This window comes from Lissotriton helveticus, chromosome 10 (assembly GCF_964261635.1).
Source record: "Lissotriton helveticus chromosome 10, aLisHel1.1, whole genome shotgun sequence".
Lineage (NCBI taxonomy): Eukaryota > Metazoa > Chordata > Amphibia > Caudata > Salamandridae > Lissotriton > Lissotriton helveticus.
In genome coordinates, this window is record NC_136071.1 from 35436643 (window position 1) to 35458016 (window position 21374).

Here is a 21374-nt window from a genome sequence, read left to right on the forward strand (position 1 = left end):
GTGACTTCAAAGGGAATACTATAGAGGGAAAGTGTTAAAGGACAGTGTGGAGGGGAGAGCAGGTATCAGAGAGCTAAAGTTGTCTCTGTCAGATCTGAGGATACTTTTTGTGGCAGTTTTAGTCTTTGCATTTTTGTTTTCATATTTCATGTTAAATAAAAAGAGGATTTTAGGCAGCAGAAATGGAGAAATTCCACGCGGCTGACAAGGGACAACTCGAGACCCGTGAAGGAAGAGAGGTGTAAGGAGGAATGGGTGGGAAAGGGAAGAACAGAGAGAGAAACCAGGAGATGGAGCAGGGAGAGCAAATTAGAGGGAATAAAAGTGGAGTGATGCAGAAGGTAAAGAGTAAGGAGGGGGAGTGCTTGATAGGCAGAGGAAAGAGTGAGCAGATGAATGGAAAGCGGCAAAGGGGTGAGAGACAGGGAGAAGGTGAGTGGAGGAAGGAAGTAGAAGGGGAGTGTGAGAGAGAGAGGGAGCTGGGCACAGAGAAGAGTAGTAGTTTCCATAAACACTTCCACCTCACCAGCTCCAAGCCCCCCGTTGCTGCCTCAGAATTTGACCGGCTCTACGCTACCAGTCTATCTGTGCCACCTCTCTGTTTACTGCCCTCCATGCATCCCTACCTGCCCAAGTACCACCTCCTCAACTCTGTCCTCTATGCATCCTGTCCTACTGCGCTAAGCGTTTGCCCATGGCCCCACTTAACGTCTACCCAGAGGCTTCCTCACGGTGTCGGATATCATGTAATGGCACTTCCTGTGATGTCACTTCCTTTGCAGGCCCTACTGCAATGCCATTTGCCTCTTACGTTGTGCTCAATGTTAGACTTCCCTCCCACTTGCGGGAAATTTGAGCTGGTGCCTCTAGTGTGAAGTACGATGATGTACTGTGGATAAAAGGCTGAGAAGTCCCCCCGCTACTCCAAACATCATCGCCTGCTCCCACTCTCCTTTTTAAAACTTGTTGGGACATGTGAACACTGAAGAAACAGCTGGTGAGGAAGCGGAGTACTTATCTCTTTATAAAATGTGGTTGACCAGTTCTGGGTGGTCCAACATCAGTGAAAAGGCTATCCCTGCATGCACCGGGCAGAGGAAGATGGTTCTGATCAGGACAGATCCACCCAAGTTCTTACGTAGAGCAGCACACCGAGAGCGGTGCTCTAGTCCTTCTCCGCGTGTGTCCAGTGTTGTAGTAAGGATGCCACGGGCCCTAATGAAAGCAAAGGTAAGAGACCTTCTCCCTCCCAGCTGGCCATGAAAAGACTGCTACAACTGGGGTACAGTGGACCCCTTGTTTCCCTGGGCCCCTGTGCCGTTGATAGCCACACCCCTCTATGTGTCATTGCCCCCCAACACCACGCCACAGGCTCAGAAGATGAAAGATGCTTTGGAGAAGTCCAAGGAGGCTTGAAGAAGGCACCTACCCCTCTCGCTCCAGCTGCTGGGCACGTCGGACAGTCGTGACCCGCTGTGGCTTCCGCGCTCCTCTGTTTCTAAAGAAAAGACCAAAGCATATCAAAATAAAGACAGGTCTCTGCTAAAAAGTCAACTCAGACACTGCCGTACTGTTGGGGGCGTGACGACAATGAGGCAACTGAACAAGAACCTTGGTCATACCAAGCATGGTCACACACCGCACTGTAGGGTAGAGAGCAGAGAAGGATGACCTGGGGGGAGCAGGCTTCAGGCAGGTACCAAACTCATGCCTTGGTACCACATGGGATGTTTCACTGGAGCCAGTGCTCTCCTGGGACATGAGATGGGCAAAGATGGTACTGCAGTCACAAGGCTGAAGGCAATTCAGTAGCCCCCACCCTCCCCACGAGGCAGCATCTGCTCCTATAGCCCCATCTAAAGCTGCCCTCTAAACGTTGATTGTCCACGCGTTCTGATCTCTTACCTCTTGTACTTGTGTTATCCTCTCATAGTCCTTTTACCATGCCCATTGCAAATATATTTAGCTTCTTCTTGGACTCTCATGTTCTACCTACTCTGGTGCCTCAACCCTGTCACTTCTGCCCTAGTGCCGCCATTTTGTTCCCCATGCTACTGCCTCCGACTTCCCACCTTTGCTCCGCTGCTATGCCGGTGGGGTTTGCATGATGGTTTTGATGTAGCCGAGCAGAGTCATCGCAACAGTACAGGTCCCCTCTGCAAGTCCCTCTTCTCCAGTCGTCGTTTTTGCCAGTACAGCTGCTCTACACCAGTCATCAGGGCGAGTAACGCTGCTCAGAGAGCAAGCAGCAAGTCCTTTGCTGCTAGTACTTGTCATAGGCAGCCCCCGCGTTCGTATTGAGTAAGCAGACTTCAGTCTTCTTGTTATAGAACCAAAAACAAGTCCCATCACAGCCTCCATTTTGGAATCTGCACTTGGAGGCTGCAACGAATGGGGCAGAGCATTTGCAATGAAGAGCTTTCCATAGCCATGAGAAGGGGTGACTACGAGCACGGTAGCATATGTGTGCTCATTCACGTGCAAAGTATGTGGGAACCTTGGCGTTGCAGCAAAAGGACGTCCCACTTAAAAAAGGGTTCTCCTGACCAGCAGCCAGTCCACGCTCCCCTCCCCTCTGCTTCATCCCTCAGTGTTCGGAGGAGCTTGTCCCACATTGGGATCTACCACTGCTCTGGGTCACCGTGATACAGTACATGCCACCCTGCGGTCCACTTGTAAATCCTCACATCAGCTCTTACACTATCCGCTTGAAAGACGAGGCCTCATATGAAGAGCAGAATTGGATTCAGGAGCTTGGGTGCAACCATCTTATTCTGCTTGGCACTGACTGAAAAACCTGAGGCCAAAAAATTGAAATATCCCAGACCAAACTCCCTATCCAGCCTCCAAGAGCACCAAGATCCCCATCTCATGAGCCTCTATACTTGTCAAAGCTATCCGTAGCAGTCAGATAAATCCATAAGCTACCCAGCTATGAAGATGGAAAACCTCTTACCCTCTCTCCAGTACACAGGTCAAAGGGCAAGGGAACCCTGCCTCCCCTATATGTCCTCCCCCAGAATCAAACTAAGAACCCCGCCCAAAATTAGCTCGAAATAGTCCCTCAGAAGAGGTCAATGATGTGGTATTCGTTGAATCCAACACGACTAACTTGAGCCACCCGTTGCTGGGCAACCACAACATCCAGATCATAGTAGGCAACAGGAAGCAACTATTTCACCAGTATGAAAAAAGGCCAAATCCCAGCAATCCTATTATTGTTCAGATTGTCTCATCACGAACCACAACAATTGTCTAATCTAACCTGACGCGCAGGCTGCATCCCTGCAGATCAGCAGCAAACACTATATTGAGATTTGTTTGACCATGCAAACCTACAATTTTGACAGTCTATTCTTCCCAAGACTTGTCTAAATGGATCCTTCGCACCTCTGATCAGCATATTAATCCCACGCGTCTTGAGCGCAAAAATCTTGTTGCAACTTCAAGCGCAAAAATCTTGTCGCAACTTCAAGCCCAAATGAGCAGAAAAAAGCAAACCAACGGCCAGTCAGTACAACTAAAACCTTGACCAACATAATGGAGGAAGTACCACCTAATAAACTAAAAAAACATAAGCTCCTCCTAATAGTACCGTAAACTAAACAATGTAAAGAGCCTACTTAAATTAATTGAACAAAGATGGAGGCAAGACTCCTCAACCATGAATCTGGCCAAACTTTGCAATGAAAGGAAAAGGTACAAAAGTAACGTCTAAGGCCAAAACTTCCTTCTTCAGACCTGAGCTAGAGAAACTGTCGCACATGCCTGTTTGACATTATAAAACAACGCACCTATCCTACACCAAAGATTGATGTTCAAACCTCAGAAAAAAGTTTGACGTGTCATCTGTATTCTTAGCAGAGACAATTAAAAAGATTGGGCTATTGCTTCTAATAAATTCAGTACAAGCCCCACCCCTCTCTACTACCCCAAAGAGAATGTGATCTGGAGCAAAATCTGGAAAATGAGTTTAAACCAGCTCACTAAGACACTTGCGAATACAAGACTTACTGCTCACATTGCTACCCCCATCTCCACCACCAAAATTAAAGAGATCACCACTCACATCGCCCCTTAATGGACGGAGTTGATCAACGGCTTGCTGACCCAAGGCGAAGTTGAAAACTGTCTGAAAACAGGACAGGCTACCCCACTCCTAAACAAACAGGAGCGGTCCAGAAGACCTGAATAACTTTCTCCCAATTACTAATCTCCCATTTCTGGTGAAAATCCTAGAAAGCTGTGTTTCAACCCAACCCAAACAATTAAACGAAGGCCACAACCAACAGGACAATCACCAGTTGGGTTTTACAGCCGGCTGTCGGTCACCAACATACATTTTACAGATCATAGATGACAGTCCACGCCTACTGGACACAGAAGATTTATGTTTACATAACCTATTTTCTACGTCCGATACATTCAATCACAACTTCCTACTCAACCCATCTAAGGAGGGAATAGGGGTGAATGCAACAGTCCTAAGATGGTTCTGCTCATACTTAGAAAACAGATCTCAACAAATAAAACTGAACATCAGCTCCAGCTTCCATAGTCCAGGGTGCTCACCAAAAGTCCATTCAACCACCAACTCTTTTCAACCTGTACCTAGAAGCGCTAACCATAATCCTAAAACACTTGAACCTTTTATCTAAATGTTTTGTCCCAAGAGGACATACTCTTTCTAGATCACATTCTAAAAGACATCGGGCCTGATTCACAGAACTAACTTAAGACAAAATCCTAAACTTACTACTTTTGGTATTCACAGAAGTTAGGATTTTGTCTTAAGTTTGTCTTAAGACAAACTTAAGACAGACTTAAGACCGACTTAAGTTAGGATTTTGTCTTAAGTCTGTCTTTAGTCTGTCTTAAGACAAACTTAAGACAAAATCCTAACTTCTGTGAATACCAAAAGTAGTAAGTTTAGGATTTTGTCTTAAGTTAGTTCTGTGAATCGGGCCTATCCAGGCCTGGCTATCCTTCAACCACCTATAACTAAATCAGCTTCAGACGGAATTCTTCCTCACCACTCCCCCGCTAAGTGAAACCCTGGCTAGACTCACTAAATGTACTAGCCTGCAAACCCCAAATGATTGAATGCACAAAATCTCTCAGAATCCCTCTTGCCAAGAGTCTGAACCTAGAAGTGTACACAAATGCCATACCAAGGAGTGCACAGCATCAACAAGGACTTCTCAGAACATCAACACCTTCTTTCTAGAAGCGGATTTTAAACCGGTTGTGTGGTCTGCATATATCTAAAGTCTGGATTAAGGTAGTAGGCTACTGGCAGAAATCTCCAAATCCCAACTGGATCCGATGAAGACAACCCTCAATGCTGCATCAAGACTGGTCTCTAGTAAAACTCTTAAAGCACTATAGTCCTATGATCACCACCCTTAACGGACTCCTGATAGAATCTAGAAGCGTATTCACAATGACCTGCATTACTCGCAGATCTTTGCACCTGAAGTACTTGGCACAGAAACCCATCCTATCCTGGGGTATTGTCTGACGTTACAACGCATGCTTTTAGCCAACATGCCGTTGCAACACCATTTTATACCCTGACTTGCTGTTCAGGTGTGCTGGATGTTGGAATAGTATAATTTACTATTCTAACTCCAGTCTGTGCAACAGTAGGGAAGGTGTTGGAGTTACATCCAACCCCTTATACCCCCTACAGCAAGCCATTTTGGTTGCATCGGCATGCGGGGTAAAAGCATGCATCGTAACGCATGCGGTGTAACGGCTGTTTCCCATCCAGGGGTAGCCATTCTCTTCGCAGTGCCAAATCCAAGGTTTTAGAACCACCCAGGTTCAAGAAACATAGAACAACCTCTATCTGGAAGTGCCCCAGAGATGTGCACACATCCCTCTTTCAGAACATTCAAGAGGAACTTACATTTCTTACTCATCCAGTAAAACCTTTTAACTGTCCCTACTAACCCTGATCCTCAGAAAATAGAATCTTGTATTTTTCCACTCAAGGTTTTGTGGATTGATGGAAAACTATCAGTTACAAAAGTTATGCTGTACTCTTATTGTGTAAAATTCTCATTTATGTTGTAAAATACTGACACCTTTGGATGTAGTACACGCTTCCTAAAACTACAAAAATAAAATAAATACAAATAAATAAATCTGTAACCCTTGAATTGTGGCATTGGGCATGCATATTTGTATGTATGGGTTTTTATAGAGTGCAATCGTATAGAGAGAGCAATGGAGTGTTGTCACTCATGGGTAACCAGTTGGTGCACAAGTAGGGCGTAGATTGGGACAGACCGCCAGCTACAACCATGAGTGATATGTCCATCCATGTTCCTCGAATGGGGTCCATGGGTAGGTATGTCCACCTTCCGAGCCATGGCCCCAGGCGCCCACACCTTATTGAATGTAAACGAGGCGTGTACTGTTAGGGATGCTTGTTATATATAAAGGCCCTACAGTATGGTGGGCCTGATGTCTCTGGTGATGGCCATATTCACCCTCTTCCAGTCAGTGAAGGCCGGCTCTTGTACTACAGTTAGGTTCTAACCCCCTTCCAAGTATCGGTAATCTTGAGGTTCTGGTTCCCGAGCACCTTGTGCCACCGCTGGGGTGAATGTGGTTCTTGGGCAGTGGTCACCGGACTCATTACTTCTTGGGCCCCACAGACAGTGTTTGTTCCTTCATAGTCTGTTCAGGCGTGAAGTGCTGCAAGGCCTGTTTTTCAGCTATGAGTGTCTGTAGGAGAATCCCAGCAGACACCTATAACCTAAAAATAGAGCAGTGAGAAGACTTTTTATGGCTCTTATGCTTTCCCACCTGCCAGATCTCAGCTGCTCACTAGTATTTTATTAGCTTTTCACATGTAGCAAATGTACCATAAAACCAAAAAGGTGCACTAACAAGCAAAATGTGTGGTAATTGCTGATTTTATCCCTATTGCACTCGGGTATAAACATCCTGCTTGGTTTTCAAGACATCTCGATGACTATCAAGCCATCAATTTGCTAAGAATCTATATACTTGTGTTTCCGGTATAGTTGGCAGATAGCGTAACTGAGGATGGGGAGGCCAAGCAGTAATGTTTGAAAGATAGTTGGAGTCCAGGCCATGTTATGCACACGTTCAGGCTCTTTTCTTGTTGGGAAGTATCTGGTCGAAGCAAACACACATCTTTTTCTTAGGCATTTTTGTCAGGTGATGCAGTAAGTGCTTGGCACCATGATCAAATGGTGTCTGGGATGTGGCAGGTTGCCTTTCCCCCCCTATTTGTCTTATGGTCTGGCTTGACAGTGCAGCTGTTACCAGACAATTATGTGAGAATCACCAGGAGAGGGGCTTTGGCTCTGCCCACATGTTGGGAGCCAGGAGTACATGTCTTGATTGAGCAGAAGTTGTGTGCTTCCACAGAAAGCTCTTGCCCTCCACACAACTGTGATCATTTTGTTTATTTGTCCAGCTGTCTGAACTTGAATGTTCAGGGGCACACACATGACATGGTAATGTTATTAAAGTATCTTAGATATTTAGATAATTTACAGTGTTTTCTCTGGCAGCAGCACTAATGGGAGGGCAGTCATTAACATAGATGGATTATTTGGTCTGTCTTGACAATGCACTCATAAGCCAGTCTACTAGCATTGCCAGTGCATGTTTCTTTGAGGATGTCTCACTTCCTAGCCCAATTCATAGGTATTTTATTAGGGTTCAAAATAAAAGTTTTTTAATTGGAAGAGGGATTTGAGGGGTTCAGTGGTAATTGTGATCTTGTTTTGTATTTTGGGTGTCTTTCTTGATTTACGTCAGTGTATTGTGTAGCATTGTTTTGTTTGTGATAAAGCATAGCGTTTTATGCCGCTGGTGGGTTCAGCCGGTAGACCGTCAGGCCACCATGGGCCAAGAAGAAGCCAGAGCTCTTGAATGCAGAGACACAGAAAAAGACACAGGCAGTAAAGACATAGGGGTTTATTAGATCACAAAAATAACACAATACATAGCACAAATATACACAACAAAGACAAGGATGGCACTAAATACAAGGACAAACACAATAAAGACATAAAGTTGACCTCTGGATTCTGGAGCAACACATCCCAAAATTCCCACTGGGTTTTGTGTCATATTCATATTTGGGAAAAGTGCAGACGAAGCGTGCTGGAATCTCAGGGTGCCCCAAATCATGAGTGGGAGCAGTGCTAATAATGTACACAACTATCATCCAAACACTGGCTCTGGCCAGACATCTAGTACCTTTTGTGAGCAGACAAGATTGTATTATTGTCCCTTCAAACTTCTGCCAATTGTAGGGGGATCAGTCCAAGGGCAGCTGTGCCTGTGCTTCAGCCAGTTCACTGAGCGCTGCTGTACCCCCAAAACCCAGTGCTCTAGTAAAGGACACTATACCCCATGTGCCAACCCTCCGACCCACCCAACCTCGCTTGGAAGCATCTTCCTCCGGAGAGTGGGTTAAATCCCTGTACCGCGTTACTCAGGCTTCTAGCGCCCAGAAGGAGTTTCAGAGGTAAAGGTTTTGTATGTGTGTGCCAAGTCACAGTGACCCACAGTCCTTACTAGTTCAGTACTCAGTCAATGCACCTCAATCCTGGCATAGAACACCCACTACCCTTCCAGATCTGAGACAGAAAGACAACACTGCCGATGCACCGCACTCCTGATGTGTAGAACCTCAACAATTCCAGTACCGAAGAGAAGTTTTAAGGAGAGAGGGCTTGAGACCAAGGTACAGAAGTTAGTGAGATGGGTGAACATTCCATGTTCACTCTGATGATGTCCCTCTCTGCTTTAAGAAGCGGGGGCTTCAGGTCAAGAAGGCTGGGGCGATGACAGAAGCATCTACAAACACCCCAGAACTGCCTACTGTAGCTGCCTCTAGCATCCAAGGAAAGGCTGCCGATGGCATGTGGTGGTGCCCAGATGGCTGCTTTGTAGAGCTCTGCAATGGAGTCTGTCTTGTGTAAGAAACTGAAGCTGCCCTAGGGATGTCTTAGCATGGACTAGCCTCCTAGCTGGAAAGCACTTGGGCTCAAGAAGCATTTGGAATTAAAGAAAACTATCCGATTGGACATTGGCTCTGACGGGTCGCCCTAGAAGAGTTTGCCTCTGTTTATTTTTGTTTTGTACTGCTTGACTTCTAGTCTGGCAGTGTCCTGGCCCCTAAATTGGGGTTCACAGCAGAATGCTGGGATTCTCACCTTCTGTTTGCAAGCCTTGGTCGGTGCCTTGCTTTCTGGAAAAATAGTGGCTTCCCTAAAGGTAACCTACCCCAACATGAGCAGTTGGGAGAATGTTGAGACCTCACACTGGTTCAAAAGAGTGTTTAAAATGTAATTATTGTGCTTTCTGTTTTTCCTCGATCATAAGAACTTTTGGGGCTTTTTTCTACTTTCCCTTGCACATTGGCTGAGGAAATCACCAGGTGGTTAAGAGTTCCCTAAAGCAGGATAGAAGGAGTGACTGAGAGGGACTTCGACACACACCACAGTAGGACTGTTGCTTAGACCTGACCTCTGATATGTATATGGTTGGCAACAGCGTTTGAATTCCACGAAGACCGTGCACCAATGCGAGACATCATGGAGCAACACTGCCATCTTGAGGTCATTTGGGAGACTTCTACAAAAAAAAGTAATTAGGGGTGGGCGGAACTCATTAAAACTCCGCGAGATTCCGCGGAGTTCTGCCCACCCCCTACGGCCACATTTGCCACAGAATCCTTTTGATAGTCTAGTCTAAAGATGTGTAAAGGAATTATAGGGCTCTCAGCTTAAAAGTAATTGTACCGCCCCGCGTGGGCCTGTGTTACGCCCCTGCTTGGGGGGAAGAGACCCCAGAGAAGTGCAGTGACACACCTACTTATGCTACAAAATAGGCCCAGAAGGCTGATGTCCAACTGTTCTAACGCATGACTGTAGGGGTATTCGTAAAAAAAAGTTGACTTTACATAGCGCTTACATACTACCATCAAGAGGCGGTCTGCAGAAAGGAATATGCTACTTACCAGTATGCATCTTTTCTTGGCATAGAGGGCTGCAGAGTGGTACATTTATGAATAGATAGCCATCTGGTGTTGGGCTCGGATGATTGCACTTTGTTTTTCTTCTGGAGAAGTCTTTGTCGTCATAGGTGACTCCTCCTCTCGGTGTTAGTGCGCATGGGCATCGGCTCCATCCTTAGATTGTTTTGCCATAGTAGGGTTAGATGGAGTAGTGTAGTATAGTACATAAAGATATGCCCATGTAAATGTATCTAAATAAGATAATGTTGGGACAGACACAGGTTTCCGGGGAGGCAGGGAGGGCATGTACCACTCTGCAGCCCTCTATGCCAAGAACAGATGCATACTGGTAAGTAGCATATTCCGTTCGAGGCATATGGGCTGCAGATGGTACATTTATGAATAGATTGTACAGCAGTTACCTCCCTAGCGGTGGTCACCAGTGTCTGTCGCAACTGTCTGAAATAGAGTTTTTAATACAGCTTGGCCCACTCTGGCTTGTTGTGCAGCCTGTACATCAACACAGTAGTGCTTTGTGAATGTATGTGGTGTAGACCAAGTTGCTGCTCTACATATGTCATCTAGGGGAATGTTCCCTAAGAATGCCATAGATGCTCCTAGTTTTCTTGTGGAATGAGCTCTAGGAGGAACAGTTAATGTTCTCTTTGCTTTAATGTAACATATTTGTATACATCTTACAATCCATCTTGCGATGCCTGCTTTAGAGATAGGATTGCCCTTATGTGTTGGGGAAAATGCTACAAATAGTTGTTTAGTTTTCCTGAAGTCTTGTGTTCTTTCTATGTAGTACAAAATGGCTCTTTTAACATCTAGTGTATGTAGAGCCCTTTCTGCCACCGTCTGTGGCTTTGGAAAGAAGACTGGTAATTCCACTGGCTGATTGATGTGGAATGCTGAAATTACTTTAGGCAAGAACTTTGGGTTTGTTCTAAGAACCACTTTATTCTGGTGTAACTGTAGGAATGGTTCTTGTATTGTTAATGCCTGTAATTCGCTTACTCTTCTGAGTGAGGTAATAGCTATAAGGAATGCCACCTTCCATGTAAGGAATTGTATTTCGCACCTATGCATAGGTTCGAAGGGTGGCCCCATTAGTCTGGTGAGTACTACGTTGAGGTTCCAGACTGGGGAAGGTGGTAATCTTGGTGGAATGACTCTTTTAAGACCTTCCATGAATGCTTTTATCGCTGGTACTCTGAACAGTGATGTGCGCTGCCTGTTTTGCAGGTATGCTGCTATAGCTGCTAGATGTACTCTGATAGATGTGTACGCTAGATTACATTGCTGTAAGTGTAATAAGTAGCAAATAATCTCTCTTGTTGATACGTCTAGAGGGTTGATATTGTTATTAGTACAGTGTATAGCAAACCTCTTCCACTTAGCTGCATAGCATGCTCTGGTGGTTGGACGTCTCGCTTGTTTAATTATTTCCATGCAATTTGGGGGGAGATCTAAGTACCCAAATTCTAGGATTTCAGGAGCCAGATCGCTAAGTTCAATTGAGTTGGATCTGGGTGCATTATTTCTCCATGGTTCTGTGTAAGGTGCATGGGTAGAATTCGTAGCTTTTGATGTGGCACTTGTGAGAGTTGCAAGAGCGTGGTGAACCACGGCTGTCTTGCCCACGTGGGTGCTACTAGTATCATGGTCATTGAATGTTGTTGCAGTTTCCTGACCACTAATGGGATTAGTGGGAGAGGGGGAAAAGCGTATGCAAATTTGTTGGACCAATTTATCCATAACGCATTGCCCTGCGACAGGTGATGTGGGTACCTGGACGCGAAGCTTTGGCATTTTGCGTTCTGATGAGTGGCAAATAGGTCTATCTCTGGTTGTCCCCATCTTTGGAAGAATGGCTGCAGTATTTGTTGGTGCAGTTCCCATTCGTGTATTTGTTCCGACTGTCTGCTTAAGATGTCTGCTATCTGGTTTTGAACTCCTGGTAGGTGTTCGGCTAACAGATAGATGTTTTGAGGAATGGCCCATCTCCAAATTTCCTGTGCTAGTCTGGATAATTGGAGAGAGTGCGTCCCCCCCTGTTTTTGAATATAATACATTGCTGTCATGTTGTCTGTTCTGATCAGGACTGCTTTGTGGATAACATGTATCTGAAAGGCTTTCAATGCTAGAAACACTGCCAGTAGTTCTAGGTAGTTGATGTGTAGTGTTCTTTCCTGCACACTCCACCTTCCTTGTACTGTGTACTTGTCCATATGTGCTCCCCATCCGGTGAGCGATGCGTCTGCTGTTATTGTCACCTGTGGAATTGGCTCTAGGAACGACCGCCCCTTGGTAATGTTTGTTCTGTTCCACCACTTCAGAGAGCGGTGTGTGCGGTCGTCTACCAACACCAGATCCGTAATCTGCCCTTGAGCCTGATTCCACTGTGTCGCTAAGCATTCTTGTAGCGGACGCATTTGTAGTTTTGCATATGGTATTAGCAGTATGCAGGATGACATCATGCCTAATAGCTGCATGAACACTCTTGCTGTTAGTGAGTGTTGTGGCTGAAATCTCAGAATGATTGTAAGCATTGCTTGGACCCTGACTGGGTTGGGGTACAGTTTGGCTTTTTCTGTGTCTATAGTAGCCCCCAGATATTGTTGAACCTTGTTTGGTTGTAGGTGTGACTTTGTGTAGTTCACCGTGAACCCTAGCTGGTGTAGTAGCTGAATTGTCTTTTGTGTGTGTTGCAGACACTCCTCTTGCGACCTGGCTTTTATTAACCAGTCGTCCAAGTATGGGAAGACATGAATTTGTTGTCTTCTTAGGTGAGCTGCTACCACTGCCAGGCATTTTGTGAACACCCTTGGTGCCGTCGTGACACCAAATGGAAGGACTTTGAACTGATAATGTTGTCCTTCTACCACAAACCTGAGGTATTTCCTGTGGGCTTTGTGAATAGGGATATGAAAGTAAGCGTCTTTTAGATCCAGTGTAGAAAGAAAGTCCCCTTTCTTCAGTAAAGGAAGTACTTGTTGGAGCGTGACCATGTGGAAATGTTCCGAATTTATGTATGCGTTGAGAGGTCTTAGGTCCAGTATTGGCCTTAGAGACCCGTCCTTTTTGGGGATTAGGAAGTATAGGGAGTATACTCCTGTTCCCTGTTGGTGTTGTGGAACCTTCTCTATGGCATGCTTTTCTAGCAGTGATATTACTTCCTGTTTTAATAGTGTCATGTGATCTTGTTTCATTGGACGCTGTTTGGGGGGGATGTTTGGTGGGGTAGCTGTGAGTTCTAGGCAATAACCATGTTGGATAATTTGTCTTACCCACTTGTCTGATGTGATGTTTTCCCAGACAGGTAGGAACTGTGATAGGCGTCCCCCTACCGGTGTTATATGGTCTGGGGGAAGCTCTATGAAGTCACTGTTTTGGGGTTGGAGAGTTGCGGTTGTTGTTGTTTCCGCGACCTCTACCCTTGTTGTTGTTACCCCTGTATCCACCTCTAGAATTACCTCTGGGTGATGTAGGTGTAAAAGAGGTTTGCTGTTGGTTTGTGCCTGTACTTTTGGATCCTCCTCTATAGGTGGATCTACGAAAGGAACCTCTTTGTGTCGGCTGTTGCAATGCTCCCATTGATTTAGCCGTTTCTGTATCCTTTTTCATCTTTTCTAGGGCCTCATCTGTCCCTGTGCCAAAAAGTGTTTTCCCATCAAAAGGTTGGTTCAGTAACGATGTTTGTACCTCTTGTTTGAACCCTGATACTCTGAGCCATGCATGTCTCCTTAACATGATGCTTGTATTTGTCGACCTTGCCGCAGTTTCTGCCGCGTCTAGGGCGCACTTTATTGAAGTGTTAGTAGGAATATGCTACTTACCAGTATGCATCTGTTCTTGGCATAGAGGGCTGCAGAGTAGTACATTTATGAATAGATCGCCATCTGGTGTTGGGCTCGGATGATTGCACTTTGTTTTTCTTCTGGAGAAGTCTTTGTCGTCATAGGTGACTCCTCCTCTCGGTGTTAGTGCGCATGGGCATCGGCTCCATCCTTAGATTGTTTTGCCATAGTAGGGTTAGATGGAGTAGTGTAGTATAGTACATAAAGATATGCCCATGTAAATGTATCTAAATAAGATAATGTTGGGACAGACACAGGTTTCCGGGGAGGCAGGGAGGGCATGTACCACTCTGCAGCCCTCTATGCCAAGAACAGATGCATACTGGTAAGTAGCATATTCCGTTCGAGGCATATGGGCTGCAGATGGTACATTTATGAATAGATTGTACAGCAGTTACCTCCCTAGCGGTGGTCACCAGTGTCTGTCGCAACTGTCTGAAATAGAGTTTTTAATACAGCTTGGCCCACTCTGGCTTGTTGTGCAGCCTGTACATCAACACAGTAGTGCTTTGTGAATGTATGTGGTGTAGACCAAGTTGCTGCTCTACATATGTCATCTAGGGGAATGTTCCCTAAGAATGCCATAGATGCTCCTAGTTTTCTTGTGGAATGAGCTCTAGGAGGAACAGTTAATGTTCTCTTTGCTTTAATGTAACATATTTGTATACATCTTACAATCCATCTTGCGATGCCTGCTTTAGAGATAGGATTGCCCTTATGTGTTGGGGAAAATGCTACAAATAGTTGTTTAGTTTTCCTGAAGTCTTGTGTTCTTTCTATGTAGTACAAAATGGCTCTTTTAACATCTAGTGTATGTAGAGCCCTTTCTGCCACCGTCTGTGGCTTTGGAAAGAAGACTGGTAATTCCACTGGCTGATTGATGTGGAATGCTGAAATTACTTTAGGCAAGAACTTTGGGTTTGTTCTAAGAACCACTTTATTCTGGTGTAACTGTAGGAATGGTTCTTGTATTGTTAATGCCTGTAATTCGCTTACTCTTCTGAGTGAGGTAATAGCTATAAGGAATGCCACCTTCCATGTAAGGAATTGTATTTCGCACCTATGCATAGGTTCGAAGGGTGGCCCCATTAGTCTGGTGAGTACTACGTTGAGGTTCCAGACTGGGGAAGGTGGTAATCTTGGTGGAATGACTCTTTTAAGACCTTCCATGAATGCTTTTATCGCTGGTACTCTGAACAGTGATGTGCGCTGCCTGTTTTGCAGGTATGCTGCTATAGCTGCTAGATGTACTCTGATAGATGTGTACGCTAGATTACATTGCTGTAAGTGTAATAAGTAGCAAATAATCTCTCTTGTTGATACGTCTAGAGGGTTGATATTGTTATTAGTACAGTGTATAGCAAACCTCTTCCACTTAGCTGCATAGCATGCTCTGGTGGTTGGACGTCTCGCTTGTTTAATTATTTCCATGCAATTTGGGGGGAGATCTAAGTACCCAAATTCTAGGATTTCAGGAGCCAGATCGCTAAGTTCAATTGAGTTGGATCTGGGTGCATTATTTCTCCATGGTTCTGTGTAAGGTGCATGGGTAGAATTCGTAGCTTTTGATGTGGCACTTGTGAGAGTTGCAAGAGCGTGGTGAACCACGGCTGTCTTGCCCACGTGGGTGCTACTAGTATCATGGTCATTGAATGTTGTTGCAGTTTCCTGACCACTAATGGGATTAGTGGGAGAGGGGGAAAAGCGTATGCAAATTTGTTGGACCAATTTATCCATAACGCATTGCCCTGCGACAGGTGATGTGGGTACCTGGACGCGAAGCTTTGGCATTTTGCGTTCTGATGAGTGGCAAATAGGTCTATCTCTGGTTGTCCCCATCTTTGGAAGAATGGCTGCAGTATTTGTTGGTGCAGTTCCCATTCGTGTATTTGTTCCGACTGTCTGCTTAAGATGTCTGCTATCTGGTTTTGAACTCCTGGTAGGTGTTCGGCTAACAGATAGATGTTTTGAGGAATGGCCCATCTCCAAATTTCCTGTGCTAGTCTGGATAATTGGAGAGAGTGCGTCCCCCCCTGTTTTTGAATATAATACATTGCTGTCATGTTGTCTGTTCTGATCAGGACTGCTTTGTGGGTAACATGTATCTGAAAGGCTTTCAATGCTAGAAACACTGCCAGTAGTTCTAGGTAGTTGATGTGTAGTGTTCTTTCCTGCACACTCCACCTTCCTTGTACTGTGTACTTGTCCATATGTGCTCCCCATCCGGTGAGCGATGCGTCTGCTGTTATTGTCACCTGTGGAATTGGCTCTAGGAACGACCGCCCCTTGGTAATGTTTGTTCTGTTCCACCACTTCAGAGAGCGGTGTGTGCGGTCGTCTACCAACACCAGATCCGTAATCTGCCCTTGAGCCTGATTCCACTGTGTCGCTAAGCATTCTTGTAGCGGACGCATTTGTAGTTTTGCATATGGTATTAGCAGTATGCAGGATGACATCATGCCTAATAGCTGCATGAACACTCTTGCTGTTAGTGAGTGTTGTGGCTGAAATCTCTGAATGATTGTAAGCATTGCTTGGACCCTGACTGGGTTGGGGTACACTTTGGCTTTTTCTGTGTCTATAGTAGCCCTCAGATATTGTTGAACCTTGTTTGGTTGTAGGTGTGACTTTGTGTAGTTCACCGTGAACCCTAGCTGGTGTAGTAGCTGAATTGTCTTTTGTGTGTGTTGCAGACACTCCTCTTGCGACCTGGCTTTTATTAGCCAGTCGTCCAAGTATGGGAAGACATGAATTTGTTGTCTTCTTAGGTGAGCTGCTACCACTGCCAGGCATTTTGTGAACACCCTTGGTGCCGTCGTGACACCAAATGGAAGGACTTTGAACTGATAATGTTGTCCTTCTACCACAAACCTGAGGTATTTCCTGTGGGCTTTGTGAATAGGGATATGAAAGTAAGCGTCTTTTAGATCCAGTGTAGAAAGAAAGTCCCCTTTCTTCAGTAAAGGAAGTACTTGTTGGAGCGTGACCATGTGGAAATGTTCCGAATTTATGTATGCGTTGAGAGGTCTTAGGTCCAGTATTGGCCTTAGAGACCCGTCCTTTTTGGGGATTAGGAAGTATAGGGAGTATACTCCTGTTCCCTGTTGGTGTTGTGGAACCTTCTCTATGGCATGCTTTTCTAGCAGTGATATTACTTCCTGTTTTAGTAGTGTCAGGTGATCTTGTTTCATTGGACGCTGTTTGGGGGGGATGTTTGGTGGGGTAGCTGTGAGTTCTAGGCAATAACCATGTTGGATAATTTGTCTTACCCACTTGTCTGATGTGATGTTTTCCCAGACAGGTAGGAACTGTGATAGGCGTCCCCCTACCGGTGTTATATGGTCTGGGGGAAGCTCTATGAAGTCACTGTTTTGGGGTTGGAGAGTTGCGGTTGTTGTTGTTTCCGCGACCTCTACCCTTGTTGTTGTTACCCCTGTATCCACCTCTAGAATTACCTCTGGGTGATGTAGGTGTAAAAGAGGTTTGCTGTTGGTTTGTGCCTGTACTTTTGGATCCTCCTCTATAGGTGGATCTACGAAAGGAACCTCTTTGTGTCGGCTGTTGCAACGCTCCCATTGATTTAGCCGTTTCTGTATCCTTTTTCATCTTTTCTAGGGCCTCATCTGTCCCTGTGCCAAAAAGTGTTTTCCCATCAAAAGGTTGGTTCAGTAACGATGTTTATACCTCTTGTTTGAACCCTGATACTCTGAGCCATGCATGTCTCCTTAACATGATGCTTGTATTTGTCGACCTTGCCGCAGTTTCTGCCGCGTCTAGGGCGCACTTTATTGAAGTGTTAGTAATTAACTTCCCTTCTTGTATAAGTTGATCTGCTTTCTTTTGATGTTCTTTAGGGAGATGTTTGATGAGTGTTTCTAACTCATCATAATGCGCTCTGTCGTACCTTGCAAGTAGTGCTTGCGTATTAGCTATGCGCCAACTGTTTGCCGCTTGAGATGCTACTCTCTTGCCAGAGGCATCTATTAGTTTAGACTCTTTGTCAGGAGGTGGAGCTTCTCCTGTAGATAAAGCGTTTGCTCTCTTGCGAGCGTTTGTGACCACTAGTGAGTCTAGAGGAATTTGTCCCTTGATGTATATTGGGTCTTTTGGAGCTGCCCTATATTTTTTATCAATTCTTGGGTTCAATACCCTAGCCCTCACTGGGTCTTTGAATATCTCTGATGTATGACTGAGAAGGCCCTTTAGCATTGGTAGTGTTCCTGATGTTCTTTGTGCAGTAGGTAGTGTTTCTAATAAGAAGTCCTGTACTATAGGTTCTGTATGTAGGTCTACCTTATGAAATGTTGCTGCTCTAGTAATGAGTTGTGCAAACCCAGTATTGTCATCAGGAGGTGAAGGTTTTGAGGGATATGACTCAAGGTCGGTATCATTACCTGATCCCACATTATACTCCTCCCATGGGTCTGCCTCCTCTGGGATTGTGTCCTCATCATCCCCAGGGTGTCCCCCCTCCCCTGTGTCACTCTCTCCATCTGTTGTAGGTGTAGATGGACGTGTGGGAGGGATATCTGGCCTATTGTGAGGAAGAGGTGAAGATGGTGTGTGAGGTTTGGGAGAAGGGGGAGGAGTTGTATTCGTCCCCATTGTTCTCTTCTTTGGATGAGCCTTGTCGTCCAAATGTTCATGTTTCCTCTTTTTAGGTAGTTCTGTGGCTACCTTGCCAATCTTTGGGTCAATAAACAAAGTCTTTTGTTTAGGATCCGTTCCGTGTTCCTGTGTCGGTACCGCAGTTTTCGGTTCCGAAAGGTGTTTTTTCTTTGAACTGTCCATTTGTATTTTCGGTGCCGAAGTTTTGTTCGGATCCGACTTCTTCGGTATCGAAGATGTCCCCGGTGTCGGGGGTGTTTTCGGCGCCGAAGCGTGCTTCGGTGTCGACATGGACTGCTTCGACTTCGAGCTTTCCTTGACCTGGTGCTTCGGTGTCGATGTGGTCGGTTTATCGGAACCGGAACCACTATGATGTGGGACCGAGTGTTTCGGTTTCTGTTTCGTTGCCGGGCACGAAGGCGGGGCGTTGGAAACTTTTTTCGGTTGTCTGACCGGGCTCGAGGGCGGGGTCGACACCGTGCGGGGTCTGTTTTTCGGTAAAGGGACGTCGTCACTCACGGTTTGTTGGACGTCGATTTCCTCGACGTCGGACTCGTCCGCTTCTGACCCCGCCTCGTCGGCCTCTTCTTCCTCCTCTTCTGGGTGCTGGTCCTCGAACAGCTCCGGGATTGCTTGTGACTGCATTCTCGATACCTCGTGTCTTCGGGTTTGACGGTTTCTAATCGTCGATTTTGACGAGAACGCTGCACAGGCCTCACAGTCCCTGGATTCGTGTTCAGGGGACAAGCAGAGGTTGCACACCTCGTGTAGGTCCTTGTGTGGGAACTTAGCACCACACGTTGGACATTTTTTGAATGGAGTCCTTTCCATGGACCCCGGGCTGGACTACGTCGAGTTTCTCGTAGTCGTCGTCCTTCGAACCGCGTCGGTATGGAGTGAAGTCGCGTTCGATAACGATACCGTCGATTTGGAAAGGAATACGCGCCGGTTATAACCTTCTTTGTTGAAGTCGGTCCGGAGCGCTTCGATCCTCATCCGAACCCGATGGCGGAAAAAAACAATCTAAGGATGGAGCCGATGCCCATGCGCACTAACACCGAGAGGAGGAGTCACCTATGACGACAAAGACTTCTCCAGAAGAAAAACAAAGTGCAATCATCCGAGCCCAACACCAGACGGCGATCTATTCATAAATGTACCATCTGCAGCCCATATGCCTCGAACACGCATATATTTTCACTACGAGCTACACTGAAACGTGGAGTATTATACAAAGTAGAAAATAGTTTAAAAGTTTGTGTTTAAATGCATGTTTGGTAAACGAGAAGGCATCATTAGAGAAGTGTGGCTCAATGGTTAGAGCGGCAGACCCTGATGCAGAGGTCTAGCCCGGGACCAGGGTTCAATTTCGGCGGGTCTTGGGCTCAAAATTCCACGGACCTGATAATTCTCGCCTCGGTGCCTATTCCAATTATGGAGTCCCACTCTGCAACTCTGGGCAATAGCTTGCTTAATCTCCACAACGGCCCCCACACCGCTAAGGATGCTTGGCCTCCACCTTGGGGGTGCCCAGGAGTGGACACCTCACAGGGAAAGCCAGGATGGGTTCCACAGCGGTATTCATACAAGCGCCTTGAGACCCTTGCGGGTGAGTAGTGCGCTATACAAGTATCAATTTACATTAGAAAGGGGTGACCAGTGAATCGCGGTCCCGTGCAGAGACTAACCCTGCCACCACAGTTACCTGAATGATCAGAGCTGGTGCTGGTACAGGTCCTCTGGTGTAGTGCCCAGATGCGACGCAAACTATGAGGCAGCACTAGGCGTCGGGTTCAAGTCGCTTAGGGAATGATGGGACCCACTTGTGTGCTGCTTCGCCAAATGAGAGCATTAGAAATGGGTGAAGGTCTGCAATGTCCCTCCAACTCAGGTGAGCAAAAGTGTGAATAGATGGGACTATGAAGGCCGTAATAAAACAACTAGAGCGCTAACATAATGGGCTATAGAATGGGCCAGCAGTGTATGGCATGAAGCTGGAAACCAGATTAACAACAGACAAAGAGCAAGTGAGTCGCCATAGTGGGGGTTCTCATCTTTATGTACTGCGATCCCGGCTGACCCTTTTTAGTAGATTTTTAGATCCAAGCTCTCCGACTGAAGTCGTTTTTTGTGCCTTTGTATTTCACAATAAACAAACCAAATGAGAATAAAAAGCACTCTTTGACAAATAACTTTGAGTATCACATAAAAGTCAACAAAGGACAGTTGTTGCCACAGTGAACGAAAACAAGAACTGATTATCAAAGAAGTGGACTAACAAGACGAGAAACAGGATAACATGAATAAAGAATTTCAAATAACTCATCAATAATTGCAAAAGGGCCTAGGTTGGGGGAGTGAGGACTTTAGAACTCAGGGTTAGGCGGGTGAAAGGAGGCCTCATCGAGACGACAGGGAACACTACTCTCAGAGTTCAGGAGAGAGATGATAGAAGAATTCAGTGCTTTAAAAAGTAAAATATAAAAAAGAGGAGACGTGGTGTATAAGAGATCTGAGGACCTGTAAAGCTTAAGCATATTATCAATACTTTTCTTTTAATTTGCATTGGGTTTAATTATATGATTATGTTCATAAATCAATGTGCATTTTACTTTTGACATGGTAATATGAATAATTCCTGTCTAAACTTATATCTTGTTAAAACACTCTGTCGCCTTCAAGCTCTGTCAGTGCTACAACAACACTTTAGAATTATCCCAAAAAATCATCACTGTCAGACGGTGGGCAAATGGCAGAATACCATTAACTGAGCAAGTGGGTGGTGGGAGGAGTAATTGTACCCTGAACTGGCCAGTTGCCAAACTATTCTGCCTTGTCCTGTAATACTCATTTGAACTTGTCAGTAACCATGGAAATGAGTAGAAGGAGAG

The 21374-nt window shown here is 45.6% G+C and overlaps 1 protein-coding gene across 1 annotated transcript in view; it reads right to left on the bottom strand.

Moving 5' to 3' along the window:
* The window catches only part of PTPN18 (protein tyrosine phosphatase non-receptor type 18), a 329905-nt gene that overhangs the window by 14718 nt on the left and 293813 nt on the right, over positions 1-21374 (bottom strand). The window contains exon 14 of the mRNA XM_078664676.1: positions 1430-1498. Coding sequence (XP_078520802.1) covers positions 1430-1498 — 69 coding nt within the window. The remainder of the gene's footprint in view (positions 1-1429; positions 1499-21374) is intronic.